Raw genomic sequence first — 21,642 nt, forward strand, 5'->3', positions numbered from 1 at the left:
TTTGTCATCATTTTATTTCTATAGAAAATTTTGTCAAAATTTTATTTCTACTGAATTTCTTTTTTTAAATTTGATTTCTATTGAAAATTTTGTGAAAATTTTCAAATAGAGATCCGGACATTTTGGAGGTCATTGTTTGGTAGAAATAAAGCGAAATGAAGGAACCTTCTTTTTGAGCCATTGTTGGTTGACTTACTCTGATGGTGTTGAGATCTGTTGGAATATCCATAGTGTGCGGCCAAGGTTTTAATAATGTCATAAGGACATTTTCCCAATAATATTCGGCATTCCACAAACATGTTACATGTTCACCGTCCAAAAATATCATCTTTCTCTTGTAACATATTTCCTCTGATGACATTTCTTCTTTGGGTGCATTCATTTATCCATGACGGAGGATGGATAAAATTCGGTTCTGTCGAGCATATTTCCATTTATAAATTTTTTGTACCCTCCACCATAGGACTTTGTCATTCCATTTTGTGAAATTCTGAGTTGATCTAGTGATGTTAGTCCATCCGTCTGTGGAAATCACGCTAACTTCCGAACGAAACAAGCTATTGACTTGAAACTTGGCACAAGTAATTGTTATTGATGAAGGTCGGATGGTATTGGGCCATATGGGACCACTGTTAGGTATAGCTCCCATATAAACCAACCCCCTGATTTGTCCTGCGAGGGAACAAATTTGATCCGGGTCAATGTTGTTACGTGATGTTATTATATGCCCTCTAACAACAGTGCAAAACATCCAGCCCCCATATAACCGGGGAGTCTCATGATGGAACTATTTTCATCCGATGCGGTTGGTCGAACGGTCGAGAATTGACGAGGCTTATTTATTCAGCCTTTTCCATTTAACCCTCGTAACTTAATCATAAAAGAAATCACTTCTAGACCAATAATACATCGACAGAACTGGTACTTCTGGGGCATTAGGACGTTTGGCATAAAGTGTTGATTACCCAAAATTCAAATCCTTCGATAGGTAAATAGAAGTGAAATAATTGCAATTGTACATTAAGAAAATGTGGCTTTAGTAAATTATTGATAAATCAATTAGTAATAAAGCAACACTCTCAAATGAACACACACACGCACCCACACACACACATTCTGCCAAATGCACATAAACCATTGTATGTGTTTATGTGGGAGAGTACTACATCCACACCTACACTCAAATTACATGCACACATCCACCTACATCCTTCATCAATATACGAGAATACACCTGCAAAAGCTTATTGAATTCCCCGAATAGTTGTAAAGTCCTGGCGCAATGCAGTCTCATTGGTAATGCAGATGCAGATGAATAATTAAATGGAATTTCGTTAAAATGAAATTCGAAATGTGTTTCAGTATGACAGATTGAACGACATAGTGTGAAAATATACAAGCAGGGTCAGAGAGTGAGAGATTGTTGGGTTATTAAAGTTGCCCGGATATTCTTTGGAAATGTTAGAAATTGAATTTGATTTTTTTTTTGATTTGGTTATAGTTGGTATTTTTGTTTTTTTTTTTATTGTTTTCACATTATTGCTTTAATTTCAGTTGAAAACCATTTGTCGACTAAATTACTAGAGTAGCTTAACCAAAAAAGGAAATACATGTTTGTGACACTGGAAATCGGTTACCCCACCAGGAAAAAAATTAGGCTAATTTTTTTAATATTTTAATATTTTTGGTATGTTCAAGAAAGCTTTTTTTAACCATCATACGAAGTTAAATATGTATGCATTTTTAGTCAAATTTACAAAGTTTAGGAAATTCGGAACTACTTTGCGGGAAATAAGAATTTAGTAAATTTTTATGCTTTATTTGTGTAAGCTGTTTTTCTCTTTTTGTTAACTAAAGTAAACAAAAATTTATTACAGTGAAGAAAATTAAATTTCTATAGAAATTTCTATTGAAAGCTTTGAAAAAAATTTAATTTGTATAGAAAATTTATTTCATTTATTTTTATTTTATAGGAAATTTATTTTATATCTAGAGGAACTTTTTCCAAAACTTTTTTTCTGCAGAAAATGTTGTCAAAATTTTATTTCGATAGACAATTTTGTCAAACTTTTCTATCTATAGGAAATTTTGTCAAAATTTTATTTCTAAAGAAGATTTTATCGAGATTTTATTTCTATAAACAATTTTATCGAAATTTTATTTCCATAGCAAATTTTCTTGAAATTTTATTTCTATAGAGAATTTTGTCAGACTTTTATATCTATACGAAATTTTGTCAAAATTTTATTTCTATAGAAAAATTTGTAAAAATGACATTTTTGTCAAAAATTTTATTGTCATTGAACATTTTGTCAAACTTTTATATCTGTAGGAGATTTTGTCAAAAATTTATATCTATAGGAAATTTTACCAAAACTTTCTTTCTATGGAAAATTTTGTAAAAATTTTATTTCGAAAGAGAATTTTGTCCAACTTTCATTTCGATAGAAAATTTTGTCAAACTTTTATATCTATAGAAAATTTTGTCAAACTTTCATATCTATCGGAAATTTAGCCAAAACTTTCTTTCTGTAGAAAATTGTGTCAAAATTTTATTTCCATAGAAAATTTTGTCAAAATTGTATTTCTATAGAAAATTTTGTCAAACTTTTATATCTATAGGAAATTTCGTGGAAATTTTATTTCTATAGAAAATTTTGTCGAAATATTATTTCGATAGAAAATTTTGTCAAAATTTTATTTCTATAGAAAGTTTTGTCAAACTTTTATATCTATAGAAAATTTTGTCGAAATTTTACTTCTATAGAAAATTTTGTCGAAATTTTATTTCGATAGGAAATTTTGTCAAATTTTTTTTTCTATAGAAAAGTTTGTCAATCTTTTATATCTATAAGAAATTTCGTCAAAATTTTATTTCCATAGAAAATTTTGTCGAAATTTTATGTCTATAGGAGATTTTATCGAAATTTTATTTCTATACAAAATTTGGTAAATTTTTTTCCTATAGAAAATTTTGTCAAAATATTATTTCGATAGAAAATTTTGTCAAAATTTTATTTCGATAGAAAATTTTGTCAAAATTTTATATCAATAGGAAATTTTGTCAAAATTTTATTTCTATAGAAAAATTTGTCGAAAATTTATTTCTATAGATGATTTCATCGAAATTTTATTTCAATAGAAAATTTTTCAAAATATTATTTCTATAGAAAATTTTGCTAAAAAATTTTATTTCTATAGAAAATTTTGTCAAAATTTATTTTCTATAGAAAATTATATTTCTAAAGAAAATTTTGTTAAAATTTTATTTCTATAGAAAAATTTGTTAAAATTTTATGTCTATAGGAAATTTTGCCAAAACTTTATTTCTATAGAAAATGTTGTCAAAATATATGCATTTTTGTTAAAATTTACAAATTTTAGGAAATTCTGAATTACTTTGTAGGAAATAAGAATTTAATTAATCTTTATTTTGTCAAAATTTTATTTCTATTGAAAATTTTGTGAAAATTTTATTCCTATAGAAAATTTTGTCAAAGTTGTATATCTATAGGAAATTTTGTCGAAATTTTATTTCTATAGAAAATTTTGTCAAAATATTATTTCGATAGAACATTTTGTCAAAATTTTATTTCTATAGAAAATTTTGTCAAACTTTTATTTCTATAGAGAATTTTGTCAAAATTTTATTTTTATAGAAAATTGTGTCAAAATATTATTTCGATAGAACATTTTGTCAAAATTTTATTTCTATAGAAAATTTTGTCAAACTTTTATTTCTATAGAGAATTTTGTCAAAATTTTATTTCTATAGAAAATTGAGCCAAAATTTTATTTCTATGGAGAATTTTGTCAAAATTTTATTTCTATAGAATATTTTGTCGAAATTTTATTTCGATAGAAAATTTTGTCAACAGTTTATTTCTATAGAAAATGTTGTCGAAATTTTATGTCTATAGGAAATTTTGCCAAAACTTTATTTCTATAGTAAATGTTGTCAAAACTCTATAAATGTATGCATTTTTATGAAAATTTTGTCGAAATTTTATTTCCATAGAAAATTTTGTAAAAATTTTATTTCCATAGAGAATGTTATCAAAATTTTATTTCTATAGAAAATTTTGTCAAAATTTTATTTCTATTGAAAATTTGGTCAAAATTTTATTGCTTTAGATGATATCATCGAAATTTTAATTCCATAGAAAATTTTCTCAAAATTTTATTTCTATAAAGAATTTTTTCAAAATTTTATTTCTATAGGAAATTTTGTTGAAATTTTATTTCTATAGAAAATTTTGTCGAAATTTTATGTCAATAGAAAATTTTGTCAAAATTTTATTTCTATAGAAAATTTTGTCAAACTTTTATATTATAGGAAATTTTGTCAAAATTTTATTTCTATACAAAATTTTGCCGAAATTTTATGTCTATAGAAGATTTTATCGAAATTTTATTTCCATACAAAATTTTGTCAATTTTTTTTTAATAGAAAATTTTGTCAAAATTTTATTTCTATAGAAAATTTTGTCAAAGTTTTATATCTAAAGAAAATTTTGTCAAAATTTTATTTATATAGAACATTTTCTCAAACTTTTATATTATTGGAAATTTTGTCAAAATTTTATTTCTATAGAAAATTTTGTCGAAATTTTATGTCTATAGAAGATTTTATCGACATTTTATTTCCATACAAAATTTTGTCAATTTTTTTTTTCTATAGAAAATTTTATTTCTATAGATAATTTTGTCAAAATTTTATTTCTATAGAAATTTTTGTCGAAATTTTATTTCGATAGAAAATTTTGTCAAAATTTTATTTCTATAGAAAATTTTTCAAACTTTTATATCTATAGGAAATTTTATCGAAATAGTATTTCTTTCGAAAATTTTGTCGAAATTTTATTTTGGTAGAAAATTTTGTCCAAATTTTATTTCGACAGAAAATTTTGTCAAAATTTTATTTCTATAGAAAATTTTGTCAGAATATTATTTCGATAGAAAATTTTGTCAGAATTTTATTTCGAGAGAAAATTTTGTCGAAATTTTATTTCTACAGATGATGTGATCGAAATTTTATTTCCATAGAAAATGTTCTCAAAATTTTATTTCACAAAATTTAATATCTATATGAAATTTTGCCAAAACTTTATTTCTATAGAAAATGTTGTCAAAGATCTATAAATGTATGCATTTTTATTAAAATTTATAAATTTTAGGAAATACTTTGTAGGAAATAAGAATTTACTAAATCTTTATGCTTCATTTGTGTATAAGATGTTTTCTCTTTTGTTAAGTGAAGTAAACAAAAACTTATTAAAGTGAAGAAAATTTATTCATATTTCATCCAAAATATAAAGATATATTGGCTTTGGTGCCCCCTTTTTTCTTTGTGTGTAGAAATCAGATTGGCAAACCATTAGGATTAAATTACGTAGAACATTGAGAACAGTAGTTCATGAGGATAATGCTTTTTAATCTCCTTGCTAGTTGAAAAGATTTTAATTTAATGCATTGGCTATGACCAATGCTTGCCTCTAAATAGGAATAAACCATTCGGCCTTGTGTATGCTATACTCAACCAAGTGAGTAAACTATAAAGTAGGGCGGGGCCGACTATATCGTACCCTAACCACCCTTACTCATTTAGTAAACGTAAACATTTGGGGGTATTATTCAAATAAGTTAGGGTGATAACCGTAAATGCATTACGACGTGGTTGATGATTTGTACTGCTAACTATGTCTGTATTTAAGAAAATTAAGCGGTACATATTTTCGGGAGTTTTATCTAAATCTGATCCGATATGCCTGAGGTATTGCAAAGTATTGCCCTGTGCTAAATTTTAAAAAGATGATGGTATTGTAAAAAATTTCTCTCACGCCAATATACTGGAGTGAGAGAAATATTGTCATATATCTGATATTTTTCATTTTCATCCGTAGTGGTGCCATATTCATGCAAATCTTATGATAAACTCACACTCACGCACATTTACGAATAAATATTTTTACTCTCGCACATTCACGCACGTCATGTGGGTAGGAATTCACGCATGCTCACGAAATATTCACGGCGATTTTTACTATTCACGACAATTTGGGACACGAAACTTCTCTATAGAGTCTTTGGCAATATTTCTCAGGTACGGTCCCTGAGCACGGTTGCCACAGTTAGCAGAATTCTAACAAAAATGGTAGACGTTTTACTGTTTGGTAGATTGGTAGAATTCTTGATGTTTTGGAAGATTTTGCAAAGTAATCCTTTCGAACTAAGAGGTACTTTACAAATTTTTATAGAAAAAAACTTTTGACATACTCTTCTATAGAAATAAAATATTGACAAAATTTTTTATAGAAATCCATTTTTGACAAATTTTTCTATAAGAATAAAATTTTGAAAATTTTTTTATAGAAATAATATTATGAAAAATTTTCTATAGAAGTAAAATTTAGAAATAAAATTTTGACATAATATTCTATAGAAATTTATTATAGAAATTAAATTTTGACAACATTTTCTATACATATAAAATTTTAACAAAATTTTTTATAGAAATGAAATTTTAACAAAATTTTCTATAGAAATAATATTTAGATAAAATATTCGAAAAAATTCAAATTTTGACAAAATTTTGTATAGAAATAAACTTTTGACAAAATTTTCTATAGAAATTAAATTTTGACAAAATTTTCTATAGAAATACAATTTTGACCAAATTTTCTATAGAAATAAAATTGTGAACAAATTTTTTATAGAAAATTTTACAAAATTTTCTATAGAAATAAAATTTTGACAAAATTTTCTACAGAAATTTTTTATAGAAATAAAAATTTTACAAAATTTTCTATAGAAATAAAATCTTGACAAAATTTTCTATAGAAATAAAATGTTGAAAAATTTTCTATAGAAATAAAATTTTGACAAAATTTTTATATAGGAATAAAATTTTGACATAATTTTCTATAGAAATAAAATTTTGACAAAATTTTTATATAGAAATAAAATTTTGACATAATTTTCTATAGAAATTTATCATAGAAATTAAATTTTGAACAAATTTTTTATAGAAATAAAAATTTTACAAAATTTTCTATAGAAATAAAATTTTGACACAAAATTTTTATAGAAAAAAATTTTGACAAAATTTTTATATAGAAATAAAGTATTGACATAATTTTCTATAGAAATTTATTATAGATATTAAATTTTGACAAAATTCGCTATAGAAATAAAATTTTAACAAAATTTTCTATAGAAATAAAATTTCGACAAAATTTTCTATAGAAATAAAATTTTAACAAAATATTCTATAGAAATAATATTTTGATAAAATGTTCTATAGAAATAAAATTTCGACAAAATTTTCTATAGAAATAAAATTTTATTATACAATTATTATTCGAGCTTTATGGACAGGTATAGATTAAGGAACATGGTTAATAGAGCCATTGAAAAGAAAACGCCAGATACAAATCTATACACGCCTGGACTGTACATGTTTCGGTTCGGGCGAATGAACCTTTCCACAGCCTTTAGTATAGATCTGTGGAAAGGTTCATTCGCCCGAACCGAAACATGTACAGTCCAGGCGTGTATAGATTTGTATCTGGCGTTTTCTTTTCAATGGCTCTATTAACCATGTTCCTTAATCTATATCTGTCCATAAAGCTCGAATAATAATTGTATAATTAGATATAATGCATTTGGACGTCAATTGCCTGTTTCGGTATCAGGCTAACATGTAATATAAGAAATAAAATTTTAACAAAATTTTCTATAGAAATAAAATTTTGAAAAATTTTTCTATAGAAATCAAATTTTGGCAAATTTTTCTATAGAAATAAAATTTTGACAAAATTTTCTATAGAAATAAAATTTTGACAAAATGTTCTATAGAAATTAAATTTTGACAAAATTTTATATAGAAATTAAATTTTGACAAATTTTTTTTTCGAAATAAAATTTTGACAAATTTTTCTATAGAAATAAAATTTTGACAAAATTTTCTATAGAAATAAAATGTTGCCAAAATTTTCTATAGGAATAAAATTTTGACAAAATTTTCTATAGAAATAAAATTTTGGCAATTTTTTCTATAGAAATAAAATTTTAACAAAATTTTCTATAGAAATAAAATTTTGAAAGATTTTTCCATAGAAATCAAATTTTGGCAAATTTTTCTATAGAAATAAAATTTTGACAAAATTTTCTATAGAAATAAAATTTTGACAAAATTTTCTATAGAAATTAAATTTTGACAAAATTTTCTATAGAAATTAAATTTTGACAAATTTTTTTTCGAAATAAAATTTTGACAAATTTTTCTATAGAAATAAAATTTTGACAAAATTTTCTATAGAAATAAAATGTTGACAAAATTTTCTATAAAAATACAATTTTGACAAAATTTTCTCTAGAAATAAAATTTTGGCAAATTTTTCTATAGAAATAAAATTTTAACAAAATTTTCTATAGAAATAAAATTTTGAAAAATTTTTTATAGAAATCAAATTTTGGCAAATTTTTCTATAGAAATAAAATTTTGACAAAGTTTTCTATAAAAATTAAATTTTGACAAAAATTTTTATAGAATTAAAATGTTGACAATATTTTCTATAGAATTAAAATTTTACAAATTTTTCTATAGAAATAAAATTTTGACAAAATTTTTTATAGAACTAAAATGTTGACAAAATTTTCTATAAAAATACAATTTTGACAAAATTTTCTCTATAAATAAAATTTTGGCAAATTTTTCTATAGAAATAAAATTTTAACAAAATTTTCTATAGAAATGAAATTTTGAAAAATTTTTCTATAGAAATCAAATTTTGGCAAATTTTTCTATAGAAATAAAATTTTGACAAAATTTTCTATAGAAATAAAATTTTTACAAAATTTTCTATAGAAATTAAATTTTGACAAAATTTTCTATAGAAATTAAATTTTGACAAATTTTTTTTCGAAATAAAATTTTGACAAATTTTTCTATAGGAATAAAATTTTGACAAAATTTTCTATAGAAATAAAATGTTGACAAAATTTTCTATAGGAATAAAATTTTGACAAAATTTTCTATAGAAATAAAATTATAAAAAAAAATTTATATAGAAATAAAATTTTGACATAATTTTCTATAGAAATTAAATTTTGACAAAATTTTCTATAAAAATAAAATTTTGACAAAATTTTCTATAGAAATAAAATTTTAACCAAATTTTCTATAGAAATAAAATTTTAACAAAATTTTCTATAGAAATAATATTTATATAAAATTTTCGAAAGAATTATAATTTTGACAAAATTTTCTATAGAAATAAAATTTTGACAAAATTTTCTATAGAAGTGGGAGCCACCATGGTGCAATGGTTAGCATGCCCGCCTTGCGTACACAAGTTTTTCAGCGGTGGATTATCCCACCTCAGTAATGCTGGTGACATTTCTGAGGGTTTCAAAGCTTCTCTAAGTGGTTTCACTGCAAAGTGGAACGCCGTTCGGACTCGGCTATGAAAAGGAGATCTCTTGTCATTGAGCTTAACATGGAATCGGGCAGCACTCAGTGATAAGAGAGAAGTTCACCAATGTGGTATCACAATGGACTGAATAGTCTAAGTGAGCCTGATACATCGGGCTGCCACCTAACCTAACCTTCTATAGAAATAAAATTTTCACAAAATTTTCTATAGAAATAAAATTTTGACAAAACTTTCTATAGAAATAAAATTTTGACATAATTTTCTATATAAATTTATTTATTTTGAGAAAATTTTCTATAGAAATACAACTTTGAACAATTTTTTTTCTAGAAATAAAAATTTTACAAAATTTTCTATAGAAGTAAAATTTTTAACAAATTTTTTATAAAAATAAAAATTTTCTATAGAAATAAAATGTTGACAAAATTTTCTATAGAAATAAAATTTCGACTAAATTTACTATAGAAAACAAATTTTGACAAAATTTTCTATAGAAAAACAATTTTGACAAAATTTTCTAGAGAAATTAAATTTTGACAAAATTTTTTATAAAAATAAAATTTTGACAAAATTTTCTATAGAAATAAAATTTTGACAACATTTTTGATAGAAATAAAATTTCTATAAAATTTTCTATAGAAATAAAATTTTGACCTAATAAATTTTTCCCATATTTTGCCTAATAAATGTTTCCCATATTTATACCCTGCGCCACACTTTGTTTTATTGCGACGTCAATTTTTAATCTGTAGATTTTGTAGAAGTCTAACAAATTTTGTGCAGATCGGGCCAGATTTAAATATATGTATACGGGAACGTAAACCAAGCACCCAAAAAATGTGAAGGTTTTCATATAGTATCGAAAATGTAGATCTACAAAGTGGCGCACGGTATAATATAGTCGGCCCCAATCGACTTTAGACATTCTTTACTGGTTTTTGTAATATGATTGTGATATCTTTTGTGGTCATCATATGTTGATTTTATACATATATCTGTTCTCTCTTTATATCTCTCTCAACTAATGATTATACCCTGCGCCACACTGTGGAACAGGGTACACCCAGAAAAAAGTGCCTTCGAAACTAAAGGAAAAAAATTTCATCAATATAGTTTATCCATTTTATTTCCATTAAGGTAAATTTTTGTGAAAAATAATAAAATTTACTCGTTTCCGTAAAAAAATCCTAAACTGTAAGCAGTTAGGAATAGTTCATTAACTGGAATAAGGCATGGAATTTTACTCATACTATTTTCTTCGCTGGGTATAAGAATTTACTACTGAAAAAGAAAATTTTATTCACCGATAACAAAGCATTCGTAAAAATAAACAAAAACCGAACTAAAACCAAGTTTCTTCAAAATTAGTAAAATTTCTTATAAAATGATAATTGCGACTTCCTTTATAATAGAAAGTTTTTCATACATACGAACAACACTTGGCATAGAAAAATATTTTAGTTCATTCGTACTAAGAAGTATGCAATCCTTTCAAAACTTAAGGAAACACACTTGTTAGAATATAGGAAATTTTCCTAAATTTCTATTGTCTACCTGTAATCGATACCTGTCATCGTAATCGATGTGTTTGCGCGTGGGTGCAATCGATATATTTGCGCGTCGGTTGTTTTTTTAGTTGGAATCGCGTTGTTTTGGTATACGGAGAGATTGTTAAAAAATAATATGGTAAAATAATATAATAAATAACAAATAAAATATATAAAATATTTGTTATTTTAAATTAGTGAGAAAAATTTTCGTTTTTTAAATAAATCTATCAATGTTCGTGATAGTGTATAAAGAAAGAAAACACCAGCAGAATAACAACCCTTTCATTTGTTTTCATTTTGGAATCTTCAATTATCAGGTAATATTCAGTGACGCTAACCTTTTGCAACAAAAATGTTTTATGATTTTTTATATTTGTAGGTATTGAAATTGTAAAAGGAGGACAAAATCGTTAGGCAGCAACTTATTAAAAGTGAAAAGTACAAGAAGAAGAAAAAGTGCGTTTTACAGTTAATAATATCACACGGAAATTGGAAATAGTGGAATAATAAACTAATATTTCAAAGAGATTCGATGCTGTTGATTCTTAATAAATATATTCAATATATTAATAAAACATGTCTTTTATTGAAGATAAAATTGCTTACAGAAATAAATAAAATTGTATTTAAAAACGAAGGTAAGCAGTTCTAATTATGAAGTAAAAGTTTTACCACAAATGTGTAAGATTTGTCGAAATGAATGAAAAAATTTCAATAAAATCATTCCATATATGAATTCAAATTAGTTAAATTTTTTCATTCTGTAGTATAGTGGTATATAAATATAGGAAAATGTTAACTAATATATGGAATGCATTATTCCTAATTGCTACGAAAATCACATCGTTCAAACAAATAAAAATGTCTTTGGCGCTATACGAAGTTCAACTTTCTTCACAATGAGTTCATTTTAACTTAAAGAAGGGGTCACTTTTTTCTGGGTGTATTATAAGTTATTTTTACATATGTATGTGCTTATTGTATTTTTTGTATATTTTCAGGATTTCTCGTCGATAAGTTTGGAAAATATAAACCAGTTGTGGTCATGAGTCTACTTTTGAATGCCATATTCCATCATTCTTTGCTGTTCATACCACAACAGGAAATACCGGGTGTGGTGCCTTCGGCATTTGTGATGCGTCATCCTGATAGTGGTGTCATTGAGGTAAGTCCTTTATAATGAAACATGAAAATGTCGATTGTTGTTGTCATGACAATTTTTAATCCTATTGATAGGGATCAATTGTTCTTTTTGTGTTAAACATATTTCGTAGTAGGGGGTTTTGGGGGGTTAATGGTTACCACCTCTAACCATAATAATTGGTCATGCTATGGTTGATGCTAATGGCTTCAGCAAGCCGAAGAAGAGAAGATGAAAGTTTCTCATGAATATTCCTATGCAAAATTATTGCACCTTGTAAGAGGGCACTCACTACCACTTGAATTGCTTGCACGAAGTGTCTCTGTCTCTTTTGTATGGAAATTACAAGGAATTTTCACCTTAAAAGGGGATTCACACTTCGTGCTTTCGAGAAGGTTGGAAGTATTTCACATGAATTCCATGTAAATTTTCTTGCACTTGTGAGAGTAGTGAGATTATCATTCGAATGGAAAAAGATGGATGTGAAAATTAACACTTGAAAATGTTAAATGTTACAAACGAATTAAGAATGTAAATTAGACTATAAAAGAGGTGAAGAGGATTTTACAGTCTCATGTTAACTGTCCAGCAAAAACCCTCATTACCAAATAATCTTGGAGTTAATTTAGTTCAAACTTGGTAAGCATTTACCATTAAATGGAAGTCACGTTTACTTTCGCAAGGGCATGTTCTTCTCTGCAACATTACTATGAGCTAAACGGTAAGCGTGCACGAGACATGAGCAAAATATTTAGTTCGAATTCGGTTAATTTAGCGAACTCTGTTCATTAGCACTTTTTCTGTGGTGTTTCAGACTTTTGAAAATTTTCTATAAACTACAGTTGTGAGAAAATTTTCTACAAACTACAGTTGTGAGAAAATTTTCTACAAAATAAAATTTTGAGAAAATTTTCTATAGAAATAAAATTTTGAGAAAAATTTTCCGTAGATAAAAATAAATCAGAAAATTAGAAATTATTACAATATTTATTCGAGCTTATTGGACAGAAATATTAAGGGAATTGACATCATTAAGTTACTGAAAAGAAAATGCCAGATACCCATCTCGCAAGCCTGACTATACATATATGTTTCAGTGTTGGCCACTACACATTTCCATAGTCTTTAGCGAGATCTGGCCGGGTGAGATGATTCAATTTGGTTCTTTTATGTTAATTTCTTATGAAATTTACATACGAGAATTATTCTTATCAAATTTAAGCATTTTTCACCCGTACTGTGCATCATCTTTTCGTATATAAATGTGAAGTGGCCAACACTGAAACATATATTTATAGTCAGGCTTGCGAGATGGGTATCTGGCATTTTCTTTTCAGTAACTTAATGATGTCAATTCCATTAATATTTCTGTCCAATAAGCTCGAATAAATATTGTAATAATTTCTAGTTTAAATGATTCAATGTCCAGAACCAGCCTGCATTGATATCAGGCTAACATAAAAATAGTAAATCAGAAAATTTTATATAGAAATAAAATTTTTTAAACAATAAAATAAATATAGAAATAAAATTTTGGAAAATTTTCTATAGAAATAAAATTTGAGATATAGAACTAAAATTTTGAAAAAATTCTATTTGAATAAAAATTTGACCAAATTTTCTATAGAAATAATATGTTGAGAGAAATGTTGAGCAAATTTTCCATAGAGTTAAATTTTTGCGAAAATTTTCTATAGAAATACAATGTTTTAGAAATTTTTATAAGAAATAAAATTTTGAGAAAATTTTCTTTTGAAATAAAATTGTCAAACAATCTTCTACAGAAATAAAATTTTCAGACAATTTTCTATAGAAATAAAATTTTAAGAAAATTTTGTATTGAAAGAAAATTTTGAAAAAAAAAATTCTATAGAAAAAAAATTTTGAGAAGATTTTGTAAAGAAATAAAATTTTGAGAAAATTTTCTAATGGAATAAAATTTTGAGAAAATTTTCTAAAGAAATAAAATTTTCAAACAATTTTATACAGAAAAAAAATTTTGAGACAATTTTCTATAGAAATAAAATTTTAAAGCTGATTTTTTTAGCTGATGGCCTCAGTTGCCAATGCTTTTTATATCTTTATACTAATATTATATTGACTATAAATTTAGTATCAACTATAAATAAATAAATTTTTTTTGAAAAAAAAACTTTGAAAAAGTTTTTTATAGAAAGAAAATTTTGAAAAATATTTATAAAGAAATAAAATTTTGAGAAAATTTTCTATTGAAATAAAAGTTTGAGAAAAGTTGTTATAGAAATAATATTTTAGAAAAGAAATAAAATTTTAAATAAATTATATATAGAAATAAAATATTGAGAAAATTTATATGGAATTATATGGAAATAAAATTTTGAGAAAATTTTATATAGTAATAAAATTTTAACAACCTTTTCTAAACAATAGAATGTTGAGATAATTTTCTAAAGATATAAAATTGTGCCAAAATTTTCTAAAGATATAAATTTTTGCCAAAATTTTTTATAGGAAGAACATTTTGAGAAATATTTTATAGAAATGAGATTTTGAAGAAAGTTTTCTATAGAAAGAAAATTTTGAGTAGTATTTATATAGAAAGAAAATTTTGAGAAAATGATCTATAGAAATAAAATTTGGGAAAATTTTATATAAAACAAAAATTTTGATATAATTAGTATAGAAATAAAATTTTGAAAAAATGTCTGTATGAATACAATTTTGACAAACTGTTCTATAGAAATACAATTTTGAGAATATTGTATATAGAAATAAAATGTTGAGAAAATTTTCTATAGAAATAAAATTTTGAAAAAAAATCGGTAGAAATAAAATTGGACTTTGTGCGTTCCAGCAAAGCAAGATTTTTCAAATTCAACAGCGCTATGTGGAAACCTAACTAAGGGTGATTTTTTAAAAGCTATATTAAATAATTCATAAAAGTGCATGAATATTTGCATCGGTCTATATAATTAAATATTTCAAGATTATGTCATCCAATTAAAAAAATAATAATTGAAGCTATATATTTTTATGATTTATTTTTGTTTAAATTAAAAAAAAATGTTGAATCAATTAAATTTTTTAATTTAATTTGAAATATTTTCGTGCAATTTGTGTGCATCTAAATGAATTTTCCGTTTTGGAAAATCATATAATCATATGTTCTTTAGGTATTTGTCTCTGCCAAGGATAAATTGTCGTTACCTCTCACTGTGAATACTTCTCTTGTCATGTCAGTCTTTGGCACTTTCAATTTCTTGCCATTCACGACATTACATATACATGCATGCATGCATGGAGTTTAAGATGAATTTCCCCACATTAATTAAAATAATATGTGCGAATGAACATTTTAAATGGGGTATCAATGTGCTTAAGGTGAATTTTGTGTATAAGTGTTTGTGCAACATATCTTGCGGTATTGACATTACTAATTTATCAAGTTCTTCCATGTGTGTGTGTGTGTGTGTGTAGGAAGAAAATATGAGAATATACCTTCTGAGAAAATGGAATAGTTCCGAACCTGTAGAAACGCAAATTCCAAAGTATATTAAAGTATTTTCACTCTTGATTTATTTTAATGAAAAAAAAAAACAGGTAACTATGTCAGAAAGTAAGTTCTTTCTAATTTCAGTTTTGACCTAAATACGCTATTTATGTACGAAAAATTATTTCTGTAGCAAAAATTTTGTCAACATTTTATTTCTATAGAAAATTTTCTCAAAATTTAATTTCTACAGAAAATTTTGTCAAAATTTTATTTTTCTACACAAAATTTTGTCAAAATTTTATTTTTCTACAGAAATTTTGTCAAAATTTTATTTCTATAGAAAAATTTAGGAAAATTTTATTTCTATAGAAAATTTCGTCAAAATTTTATTTCTTTAGAAAATTTCGTCAACATTTTATTTCTATAGAATATTTTATCAAAATTTTATTTCTATAGAAAATTTTGTCTAAATTTTATTTCTACAGAAAATGTTGTCAAAATTTGATACATAAAGAAAATTTTGTCAAAATTTTATTTCTATAGAAAATTTTGCAAAAGTTTATTTCAATAGAAAACATTTTATTTCCATAGAAAATTTGGGCAAAATTTAATTTCTATAGAAAATATTAGCAATTTCTTTTCCATAGAAAATTTCGTCAAAATTTTATTTCTTTAGAAAATTTTGTCAAAATTTTATTTCTATAGAAAATTTTGTCAAAATTTTATTTCTATAGAAAATTTTGCAAAAGCTTATTTCTATAGAAAACATTTTATTTCCATAGAAAATTTGGGCAAAATTTAATTTCTATAGAAAATATTAGCAATTTCTTTTCCATAGAAAATTTCGTCAAATTTTTATTTCTATAGAAAATTTCGTCAAAATTTTATTTCCATAGAAAATTTCGGCAAAATTTTATTTCTATAGAAAATTTTGTTAAAATGTTATTTCTATAAAAACATTTAGCAAAATTTATTTCCATAGAAAATTTCGGAAAAATTTTATTTCTATAGAAAATTTTGTTAAAATGTTATTTCTATAGAAAAATTTAACAAAATTTTATTTCTATAGAAAAATTTAGCAACATTTTATTTGTATAGAAAATTTCGTCAAAATTTAATATCTATGGAAAATTTGGTCAAAATTTTATTTCCATAGAAAAATTTGCAAAACTTTACTTCTATAGAAAATTTTGTCAAGATTTTATCCTATAGAAAATTTTGTCAAAATTTTGTTGCTGTAGAAAATTTTGTCAAAATTTTATTTCTATAGAAAACATTTTATTTCCATAGAACATTTCGGCAAAATTTAATTTCTATAGAAAATACAATTAGGTTAGGTTAGGTTAGGTTATGTGGCAGCCCGATGTATCAGACTCACTTAGACTATTCAGTCCATTGTGATACCACAGTGGTGAACTTCTCTCTTATACAATTAAGTAAAGTCTAAAGTCGGGCGGGGCCGACTATATTATACCCTTCACCCCTATGGAGGCCAAAATTTGTGTTACCATCTCAACTACTTCACATTTGCTGGAAGCTATATAAAGGAGGCAATCTTTTACTTCTACAAAATCTCTAGAATTAAAATTTAAATCGGCTAACGCTATCCAGTTAATTGTAGGAAACTTCCATTGAAAATGTGTCTAAAATGTGTAACAGTCTACCATATTTCCCCAACTCTGGTGTACGTATATATGGGAGCTATATATAATCTGAACCGATTTTGACATGTATAGTAAGAATAATAATTCTGCTATCTATGCGAAATTTCACGTAAATGGGAGTATAACTTTGGCCCCCCTGGTCATATGAGTGCAAATCGGACGGAAGATATATATGGGAGCCATATCTAAATCTGAACCGATTTCAACCAAATTTGGCACAATTACCAATACTAAGCAAATCACGACAAAACCCTGGATTTTGAGGCCATATAAGTTCAAATCGGACGAATGATATATATGGGAGCTATATCTAAATCTGAACCGATTTGGCTGATATTTGGCAAGATTTTGGAGATTCATAAAATATTTGGATGTACGGTATTTCAAGAAAATCGGTTGTGAAACACGCTAACTATGACCAAATCGGGGATAAATATATATGGCAGCTATATCTAAATCTGAACCGATTTTTTTCCAAAACCAATAGCGATTGTCTCTGTCCCAAGAAATGGCCTTATGCCGAATTTGAGGACGATCGGACTTCAATTGCGAGCTGTACTTTGTGCACAAAATTACATATACAGACAGACGGACGGACAGACAGACAGACGGACATCGCTAAATCGACTCAGAATTTAATTCTAAGCCGATCGGTATACTAAAAGATGGGTCTATGACCACTATTTCTTGGCGTTACATACAAATGCACAAACTTATTATACCCTGTACCACAGTAGTGGTGAAGGGTATAATTAGCAATTTTTTTTCCACAGATAATTATATAGATATAGATAATTTCATCAAAATTTTATTTCTATAGCAAATTTTGTCAAAATTTTATTTCGATAGAAAATTTTTCAAAATTTTATTTCTAAAGAAAATTTTGTCAAAATTTTATTTTTATAGAAAATTTTATCAAAATCTTATATCTATAGAAAAATTTGTCAAAATTTTATTTCTATAGAAAACTTTGTCAAAATTTTATTCTTATAGAAAATTGTGTCAAAATTTTATTTCTATAGACAATTTTATTTCTATAGAAATTTCGTCAAAGTTTTATTTCTATTGAAAATTTTATCAAAATTTTATTTCTATAGAAAATTTTGTCAAAATTTAATTTCTATAAAACATTCTGCCAAAATTTTATTTCTATCGAAATTTCTGTCGAAATTTTATTTCTATAGAAATTTTTGCAAAATTTTATTTCTATAGGAAATTTTGCAAAATTATATTTCCATAGAAATTTTCGGCAAAATTTAATTTCTATAGAAAATGTTTGCAATTTTTTTCCATAGAACATTTCGTCAAAATTTTATTTCTATAGAAAATTTTGTCAAAATTTTACATCTATAGAAAATTTTGTCAAAATTTTACATCTATAGAAAATTTTCTCAAAATTTAATTTTTATAGAAATTTTTGTCAACATTTTATTTTTACAGAAACTTTTGTCAAAATTTTATTTCTATGGAAATTTTGTCAAAGTTTTATTTCTATAGAAAATATTTTCAATATTTTATTTCTATAAAAAAAGTGGTAAACATTTTATTTCTATAGAAAATTTTGACAAAATTTTATTTCCATAGAAAATTTCGACAAAATTTTATTTCTATAGAAAATTTTGTCAAAATTTTAGTTCTATAGAAAAACTTAGCAAAATTTTATTTCTATAGAAAATTTCGTCAAAATTTAATTTCTATAGAAAAATTTGCAAAATTTTGTTTCTATAGAAAATTTTTGACAAAATTTGATATCTATAGAAAAATTTGTCAAAATTTTATTTCTATAGAAGATTTTGTTTACACTTTTTTCCCATAGGAAATTTCAGCAAAATTTAATTTCTACAGAAAATGTTACCAATTTTGTTTCCATAGAAAATTTCGTCAAAATTTTGTTTATATAGAAAATTTCGTCAAAATTTTGTTTATATAGAAAATTTTGTCAAAATTTTACATTTTGTCAAAATTTTACTTCTATAGGACATTTTGTTAAAATTTTATTTCTATAGAAACTTTTGTCAAAATCTTAGATCTATAGAAAATTTTGTGAAAATTTCAGTTCTATAGAAATATTGTCAAAGTTTTATTTCTATAGAAAATTTTGTCAAAATTTTATTTCTGTAGAAAATTTTGTCAAAATTTTGTTTCTATAGAAAATTGTGTCAACATTTTATTTTTATAGAAAAATTTTGCCAACATTTTATTTCTATAGAAAATTTTGTCAAAAATTTGTCAAAATTTTGTTTCTATAGAAAATTTTGTCAAAATTGTATTTCTATAGAAAATGTTGTAAAAATTTTATTTTTATAGAAAATTTTTATCAAAATTTTATATCTATAGAAAATTTTGTCAAAATTTTATTTCGATAGAAAATATTGTCAAAACTTTATTTCTATAGAAAATTTTGTCAAAATCTTATATCTATAGAACATTATGTCAAAATGTTATTTCTTTAGAAATTTTGTCAAAATTTTCTTTCTATAGAAAATTTAATTTCTATAGAAAATTTTGTCAAAATTTTATTTCTTTATGAAATGTTGTCAAATTTTTTTTCTATAGAAAATTTGTTCAAAATTTTATTTCTATAGAAAATTTTGTCAAAATTTTATTTCTATAGAAAATTTTGTCAAAATTTTATTTCTATAGAAAATTTTGTCAAAATTTTATTTCTATGGAAAATTTTGTCAAAATTTTATTTCTATAGAAAATTTTGTCAAAATTTTATTTTTATAGAAAATTTTGTCAAAATTTTATTTCTATAGAAAATTTTATCAAAATCTTATATCTACAGAAAATTTTGTCAAAATTTTATTTCTGTAGAAAATTTTGTCAAAATTTTATTTCTATAGAGAATTTTGTCAAAATATTCGTGTTTTTCGACAATATTCTTTCCGGTGTATATGATAGATTTAGATTTCAATTACACACACCTACGGATTCCAACACAACCATATAGACTGCACCTAGTATATTGAATATTTGTTTTGCATATGTGTGCGTTTATAATTTCAACCACATAAACTCTCAATGCATCCATGGTTTAGGTAATCCTTATTCATTGAAATATTCTGCAGTTGGTGTATAATTGCATGCATATACATATACACAAACATGCTAACACAGCCATATTGACAATACATATGTATGTATTATATGTATGTATCATATAAGCTTATTGATATCTTATATGCCATGGGAAGTTTACCCACAAGGTTACTTACACCGCCTATTGGCATGTCAACATCTTGCCCAGTTTACGTTTCCTTAAAATTTTCTACAATGGAAGCGAATGCAATGATGTAGGTAACCTCTGACGATATCAGATCTTTGAACCGGGGGGCGTATGCGAAATTTGCTCTAACGAATGTTTATCATACGATCATGTGTACACATTTGAAAAGTTTTAATGTAAATTAGGCTTTTGGCGTCACGCAAAAGGCCATTAACATGTTCACTTATTATACTCGCAGAATAACTGAAGAATAATCAATGAATGGAATTAGGTCATGTGCATTGAGTTCCTTGTAATCAAATGTCGTAGTAGCTGAATATTACTAAGCGATTTAAAGCTGCATCTTTACATTAAGGTGCTTAAGGTGTTAAGACGGGAAAGTTAAAATACTCAACTTTAAACTTGAAAAATCAGGCGCATTAAAGGGTTTTGACATTGATTTCTACTTGAAGTCGGCCATAAAATTGGAAATTTAAGTTGCCACGTTTACACGTTTTTGAAGGACTTTGAGCGTACATGAAGAAAAAAGCTAAAAAAAAAAAAACAAGTATATAGGCCGTAAGTTCGGCCAGGCCGAATTTTATATACCCTCCACCATTGATTGCGTAGAAGCTTCTAAGAAAGACTGTCATCCACAATCGAATTACTTGGGTTGTGGTATCTTTAAACTTCTTAACATTGTTTTCTTTGTGAGTAGTCCATACGTGGTATATATTAGACAAAAAAGGTATGTATAGGTAAGTCTACAAATAATTACGAATCGATATGGACTTTTGCTCGGTACGTAGAGAGCCAGAATTGAAATATGGGGGTCGCTTATATGTGGGCTATATACAATTATGAACTTGATATGAACCAATTTTTGTGTGATTGGGGATCGATTTATCCGAGGGCTATATATAACTATAGACCCATATGGACCTAGTTAGGCATGGTTGTTAACGGTCATATACTAGCACAATGTACCAAATTTCAACTGACTCGGATGAAATTTGCTCCTCGAAGTGGCTCCAAAACCAAATCTCGGGATCGGTTTATATGGGGGCTATATATGATTATGGACTGATATGGACCACTTTTGGCATGGTTGTTAAATATCATATACTACCGCCACGTACCAAATTTCAACCAGATCGAATGAATTTTGCT

General features: G+C 25.0%; 1 protein-coding gene across 8 annotated transcripts in view; it reads left to right on the forward strand.

Annotated features, from left to right (window-relative positions):
- LOC142226759 (uncharacterized) overlaps nucleotides 1-21,642 on the forward strand; it is a 323,175-nt gene that overhangs the window by 78,125 nt on the left and 223,408 nt on the right. For all 8 annotated transcript variants that reach the window (XM_075296945.1, XM_075296944.1, XM_075296940.1 and 5 more), the window contains exon 4: nucleotides 11,989-12,152. In XM_075296945.1, coding sequence (XP_075153060.1) covers nucleotides 11,989-12,152 — 164 coding nt within the window. The remainder of the gene's footprint in view (nucleotides 1-11,988; nucleotides 12,153-21,642) is intronic.

This window comes from Haematobia irritans, chromosome 2 (genome assembly GCF_050003625.1).
Source record: "Haematobia irritans isolate KBUSLIRL chromosome 2, ASM5000362v1, whole genome shotgun sequence".
NCBI classification, from domain to species: Eukaryota; Metazoa; Arthropoda; class Insecta; order Diptera; family Muscidae; genus Haematobia; species Haematobia irritans.